The sequence below is a fragment of the Pygoscelis adeliae genome, unplaced genomic scaffold (assembly GCF_000699105.1).
Source record: "Pygoscelis adeliae isolate BGI_AS28 unplaced genomic scaffold, ASM69910v1 Scaffold71, whole genome shotgun sequence".
NCBI classification, from domain to species: Eukaryota; Metazoa; Chordata; class Aves; order Sphenisciformes; family Spheniscidae; genus Pygoscelis; species Pygoscelis adeliae.
This window is the reverse complement of record NW_008824356.1, coordinates 4941280-4948020: the sequence shown is the minus strand read 5'-3', so window position 1 is coordinate 4948020 and position 6741 is coordinate 4941280. Positions and strand designations below refer to the sequence as shown.

The following is a 6741-nucleotide window of genomic DNA, read 5'->3' as shown; positions in this document are numbered from 1 at the left end:
AGCTCAGCACTGCTCCACCACACAGCTCAGGCCCAAGGATGCCACAGGATGACCTTGAGCCCCCCTTTCTCAAGCAGGTTGATCCCCAGGAAAGCTCAGCAGGGCTTTGTAGCACAGGTCCCCCTCTGCCTAAGAGGTTGGTGGTCAGTGAAGCCAGACTGCATCTGGAGCAGTAGGGACTGAGAGGTCCCAGACATATTGAAGAAAGAAAAATAAGTTATTTGCAAGCAAGGCTGGGAGGGGGAGCATGTTATTGTATCTCAACTCCTAACAAGGTCACTAAAGTTCCCTATCCCCCTGCAAAGGCCTGAGGGTAAAAAGACAAGACTCAGCCCTGCTGTTAGATCTAGACTCAGGGACTGATCTTACAGGTGCAGGGCTCAAGAGGCTCTCCCCTCACATTTGTAGGGTGCTCCAACTCCCAGCAGCTTTGCAGGAAATAAGAGCAGGTACTGCAGTTGTCACCACCCTCCTCAGTGGTAGCAGCCAGCCCCAGACCCCCTATAGCTCAGCCCTGCACAGCCATGCTGGCAGGCACCCCAGGGGAGCTCATACACTAAGGAGACAAGGCTTTTTGGAAACCCCCAGCAGAGCCTGGGCAGGCAGGGACCCCCACAGCCCTACACTCCAAGGGTTGGGGCTGGTTTCAGCCTCCCAGTACAGCACCACCACTTCAGGGCATGACCACCTGCTGACATCTCAGACATTGCCACCACCTCACCGCTGTCACATAGAGCTGTGCCCACTGCATCATCCCCAGCCTTGCATCCGATCTGGGAGGCGAGTCCTGGCCTCTTGCCAGGGACAGCACAGCCCCTGCCAGGCCTCCAGAGCACCACCAAGCACCTGGTCCCCCCAGGTCCCAGGAAGCAGAAGAGGACCTTCACAGGAGCAAGGATTGAGGTGTGCGCAGGCTCTCCCTGCCCACAAGCCAGTTTTAGAAAGCAGGGGCAGGGAAGCCTTGCCCAGAAATCACACAAGCAAGAGTAAGAAGCCACACAGGACTAGGAGTGGAAGAGTCTTTATTGCTTTGGTTTCTTACAAGTGAGATATATGCATCTAGGCTTGCTGCAAGGAGACACCCACGTTGCGTTCAGCTTGCAGCATGGCACAGGGGACACAGGGACACTGGGCACACAAGGTTTGGTCTCTCTGCCTTTTCCCAGGCACCAGGAAAAAGAGACCCTAGGAAAGTAAGGCAGCTGCCAGCTGTGAGAGAGTAAAGGATTGTGTGGAAGGTTATTGCTACAAGACCAGAAAGGTCAGGGACAGCTTCTCCAGAGCCTGCAAAGTATACCAGCTCTCAGTTTAGCATTCCCAGCACACAGACTACAGTGGGGACACAAACAAGTCCCCTCCTCTACCAGCCTCTGGTCCCCTTCGGGAAGATCAGGGCAGCCAGGGGCAAGTATTTAGAGCCAGAAAGCCAAGGTGGCATCAGTGCTGACCCCAAGTGAAACTTTTATTCTCCTTAGCTGGGAAGAACACAGATCAAAGATGCTCCTCCTGTAAAGCTGAGCACTCCCCAAGCCCCTCCTCACCCACAGCTGAGCCAGAGCTGCTCTGCTCACTGAGGGGATGCTGGGCACCTCCACCTTGTCCTGCACATCCACATTACTCATTCAAGCAAGTGCCTGGGGCAGAGAGACCTTCACATCCTCCGTCTCAAGAGGCCCGGCAGCATCCTGTGACACCGGCACAGTAGTGCCTCCCTTGCTCACCCTCCGAGCACAAAGAGGGCACAAGCCCCCGGCCCCTCCTTTGGGGCAGCTCAGTGCCTTCTCTTTCCACTCCTCCCATCTCCGGGAATGGGCACTGCAAGGACACTCCCATACCTGATTGAACCACACAGAAAAGAAAGCCCGAGACTAGGAACAAAATGAAACCAAACCAAACCAGAACAAAAGTTAGAGCGGGGCCCCAGCCCAGGCACCCCACCAGAGAGCCAAAGGGCACGTCAGCAGAGGAGCTGTGGCCAAGCCAGCTGGCAACAAGCACTCAGGCATCCACAAGCGTCAGCCCATCGTGCAGGGCACGCTTCCACATGTAATAGGTGGAACGGGCCGTGAGCGGGAAGCGGGCACTAAACTCTTTGTAGGTGGGGAAGGTCTTCGACTCAAAGCGCTGCTGTAGGAACAGCTTGGCCTGTGCCTTGAACTGGGCAGTGGCGATTACATCCATCACAAACATCCGGCTGTTGGCTCTCTCTGAAATGGCATAGCTCGAAATGGTGGTGTTGTATGGCGTGGCTGGCACTGGCTTATCTAGGTGCTTGGTGGCTACCTCCATGTGGCACTGGGGCTTGAGGCCTGGCTCTGCTCTCAGAGGTGCCAGGGAAGCCACCCGGCTCAATGGCCGGCCAGAGCCGGTCCAGGGCAGGCGATGCTGCCCAAGGGCCTGGCCACTGCCCTTCCAAAACCAGTAGGCTGTGGACGAGAGAGATGGGTAGCGCAGGCGGTACTTGCAGAACGGCAGCCGCCATTGCTGGACCTGCCTCCTGGCCACATCTCGCAGCTGCTTTCTCCAGCACAAAGAGGGTTTGAGCTGCAGGAGACTCCTGGGTGCTGGCCGGTCTCCGTTCAGCCTCTTCCTAACAGGCACGCTGCTTGGCTTCAACTGCAGGAATGGCTTTCCTATCGCTAGAGGTTTCTGGTTAACCAAGGGAGTCTGGGGGGGTTTGAAGTTGGGGTTCTCCTTGATTGCTTTTCTTCGCCAGTTGTAGTAAGTGGACCTGGAGATGCCAGGGAAGCTGCGCTTGAAGCACCTGTAAGGCACCAGAGTGTTCATAGAAATGCATTTCTCCAGGTAGGATTTGGCTCCTTGCATGAAGATTCCTGCTTGGATGGGGTCTAGAGAAGGACTTGGGGATCTTAAGCTCCCCCCTGAATTTGCTGCCTCATCCACATCAGCCTTTTTTGGGACATCCCTGTGAAGCTCCTGCAACCCATGGGCCTCAGCCAGAGCAGAGGCATCACCATTGACCATGCTCTGCATCTCATGCTTCCAGGCGTAGTACGTGGATCGGGAAATTTCTGGAAACATTTGTCGGAAGTGCTGGAGGGGGATTATATTGCCCTCCTGAAAGCAGGACTGGAGGAAGTGTTTAGCTGCAAACCTGGCAGCTGCTTTCTGCCGGTGTTCACGAGACTGGCGCTTCCAGCGGTAGAAGGTGCTCTTGGTAATGCTGTACCGGTCACGCAGGTTGGAGTAGGTCAGCTGGGGGTCACTGTTCAGCAGCTCAAGGGTCTTCATGGGCTGGACAGGAGGCTCTGGCGAAGGCATTGTGGGTTCTAGCTCCTCCAGGCCAACCACGGCCACAAAGTACTGCGCTTTGAAGACCTGCCGGGAGAGCTGCTGCCCTGACCACATGATGTGGAGTGTGGAGGTTCGTGGGCCACACTTCCTGGGCCGGATGAGCCGGTTGAAATAGGGCCGGATCTTCAAGTTGCTCATGGGGTAGATGGAGTAGATGTTACACTGCAGTACTGAGGCAAGAGCATAGACGTGCCACATGTTGGCAAAGGTGCCAGGAAAACAAGTAGCTTTGATATCAGCATCAAAGATGGCCTCCAGGATAGCCATGGGGAGGCTGGTCATCTCTGGGGTCTCCTCAGTGCAGAGGGAGTAGCGGACAGCCTGCAGCATCACCTTGGAGTCGATCATGCCATTCAAGTAGTATTGCTTGTGCAGCAGCATCTCCACCACCGTACGCACCTGCAGCTCCAGACTGAGGCTGGGGTTGCCCCAGAGCAGCACGCTGGCAGCCTCAAAGAGGCGGTTCCCCTCACCTTTGCAAACCAGAGGCAGCATGTTACTTGGGGCATCCTCAGGATAGAGGCTCCTGGCTACCCGGTCAACCTCCAGCTCCTCTTGGAACTGCCTCCCACAATAGCCAGGCAGGGAGAAAGATGACAGGGTCCTCTCTGCCTCCAGTGCAGCACTGGTGAGGCCCTCCAGACCAAAGCATTCGGTGGCTTCCTGCAGCTCCTGCAGCACAGACTGCACCAGCTGGTGCCGCTGGATCATCCTGAAGGATGGCAAAAAGAAAGAAGTTACCAGAGATGAAGGCAGCGCACGCTCCAGACTGCCAGGGGCTGGCCTCCAGATCCAGCTCTTCCCAAAGGACAAGACAAGGGAAGAGGGTAGAGGAAAGGCCACTGCTAACCCTCCACCCACACTCCCAAGGACAAAGAAGGAAGCCTGGGTCCCCACAGGCAGACTTGGGACAGGGACATGGGCTCAGCTTGCTCTCCAGTGACCTCCTGTGGGCAGCACACATGGCACACAACCTCCAGAGACACTCGTCTAGGTGAAACTAAGGGGTGACTGCATCCAGCGGGGTGGGAAGCTAGGTCACCTCCTACTCCTGTACATCTGACTTTGCACCCAGCCTCACCCTTACACCCATCTCTCCCACCAGTAGCTCCATCCCTTTCATTTTACCACCCCGCTACCAGCACCCAGAGAGAAGAAAGCCTCAAGGGGGAAACGTTTGTCATCTCTGCAGGAAGTGACCTGTGACACAGCAACACTGCGTGGAGGTATGGAGGGACCTGGCTCAAGGTGTTCAAGCCCAACAGAAGAAGGGGCAAGGAGCTTGCCCCCTCTCTCAGAGCAGGGCATTGCAGGCGCAACCCATTGCATGCATCGAAAACTGCTGTCACAGAACCTGGGATGAGAGGAACAGCCAGAGCCAGCCCAAGCCACGTTACTGCTGCCTGAGCTGACACTAGATGTCACTTGCTGCTCAGCAGACACATACCACCAGCTTCTCAGCTGCAAAAGGAGGGTTTCTCCTAGACAAGCTACCAGGCAGGAGGCAACCCAAAAGTGCAGATGGAGCGTGAGTGCTGGGTGGGTAGTTCAGAGGCTGTGTGGAGCCCTCTTCCCTGCCTGAGCCTGAGCCAGTCCCAGACCTGTCCTTCCTCCCTTCCTCCACACACCAGTTCCCACTCAGGCAATCCAAAGGGTCAAACCTGCATTCCCTTCTTTGTTAGCTTTTTGACACCTACATGGCTCTGCCCCCGCCACTCCAGGAGCTTTCATGATGACTGCATGGTCCTTACCGCAAGATCCAGCTCTGTCAGTGCAACCCTCTTCAGCACCTTTTCCCCACTAGCCAGCTCAGGCCCCTCACCCCAGCCAGCCCAGTCTCTCCCTCTTGAACCAGTTTTTTCCCCAGGGACCACAACACATCACTCAACTAGGGAACCTAATCTCCTCCATTTTCTCCTAAGGCTCATTCACATGCCACCCCCAACATGTAAGGCATCACTTTGTAGTATACCTGATTCACATCCCAGCCAGAGACCCACCTTCTCACAACACAAGTATCACTATGCACTCACAGCTCTGCAGGGAGATGGGGAAACAGCAGAGCCAGGCAGGAAAAGCGGCAGCTCTGCAGTAAAGCAGATGTCCTGCCTGACCTCTCCCAATTCTCAGCCGTGTGCCCTGCTGCAGATAAGGTTGTTATTGCTGTAGCATCTACAGCCCCTGGCCATGAACAAACAGCAAACGAAACAAGGTGCCACACAATCACACGGCCACATCCTGACTACTTCACCACATGGAGCCTCTGTGCTGCTGCCCCTTGCCTTTCATCAGGCCATAGCTAGTCAGCAGGCCCTTCCCCTGCTCCAAGCTCCTCCATGGTCTCCTGCATGTCAGAGGCCAGGGCCCTCTTACAGCTGTTCCCACAGCTGTGGGGCATCAGGTATCAGGGACAATGCAGGAGAACACACACAGCTGTGAAGCAGGGGAGATAAACTTGTTCTAAAATCCTGGTCTGAGCAAGTATGGGGTTGTCACTTCAGGTCAGGTCTGTATTTTTGTTCTCCTGGAGGTTCATAGAAAGTTATTCTGCAGAGCAGTGTTTTGACTAGGTCTGTGGTGAACAACATGTGCTCGAGGACCTGAAGCAGAAGTATCCCTCGGGAGAGCTGCAGGGCTAGCAGAGCCCAAGTTCTCCTTCTGCGTGGCCTGCCTTCTTTCAGGGCCCACCACCTCCTCCTGCAGCAGCTGCTGCCGCCTCCCCTTTCAGCCCCCACAGCCCAAGTGAGCACTCTCCCATCAGCAGAGCCAGGAAAGGCAAGACAAGCTTTTCCCCTGGAGGGGGTGAGGACCCAACACAGGCTAGGGAGCATCAGCAACAACCCTGGTCTTTATGGCCTGTTGGGCATTTCCCACCCCCTTATAGCTTGGGGGGGAGGTGGGGGTAGAGGGAGAGCTGGAGGCACAGGACTTAATCCTTTTCTTCAGCAATAACCCCACAGCCTCAATGTCACTGCCAGCTCCTGCTGCCCAGAGCAACAGGACCTCAAAAGCAATCCTAAGGCAAAACCCACAGCTGAAACAGCACAGATGAGCTCCCGAGGCAGGGTGGAGAGGGGCCAGGAAAATCAGAAACAGAAGTCAGCCAAGCTGGGGGCTTAGGTTCATCACTGGATAAAACCCAGCAGCTCTCAACACAGACGACTTGCTGCAAAGGGAACATTTTTTCCCCACACACCCCCAGTAAAGCCAGCTGAACACGACAGACAAGTGCTCCCTAAACTGCCTCAGCACCAAGAGGTAACCGAGGGAGCTTTTCACCACTGATAAAGGAGGTTTTACCTAACCTGGCTGCTTTTGCATTGTAACAGATAAGCAAACACTTGCAGATCACGTTCCCTCACCTAAACTGATGGGCTGGTGGCATCCAGTAGTGCAAGTTCCCCCAGCGAGCCCCAAAAACGCTCC

At 55.6% G+C, this 6741-nt stretch overlaps 1 protein-coding gene across 1 annotated transcript; it reads right to left on the bottom strand.

Moving 5' to 3' along the window:
• Positions 1-1998: 1998 nt before the first annotated feature.
• VRTN (vertebrae development associated) lies at positions 1999-6712 on the bottom strand. Its single transcript, XM_009319385.1, has 2 exons — positions 6678-6712; positions 1999-4027 (listed from the first exon to the last, which is right to left on the bottom strand). Exons 1-2 carry the CDS (start codon positions 6698-6700, stop codon positions 1999-2001), a joined length of 2052 nt encoding a protein of 683 aa, XP_009317660.1. The 5' UTR covers positions 6701-6712.
• Between the last annotated feature and the right edge of the window lie 29 nt (positions 6713-6741).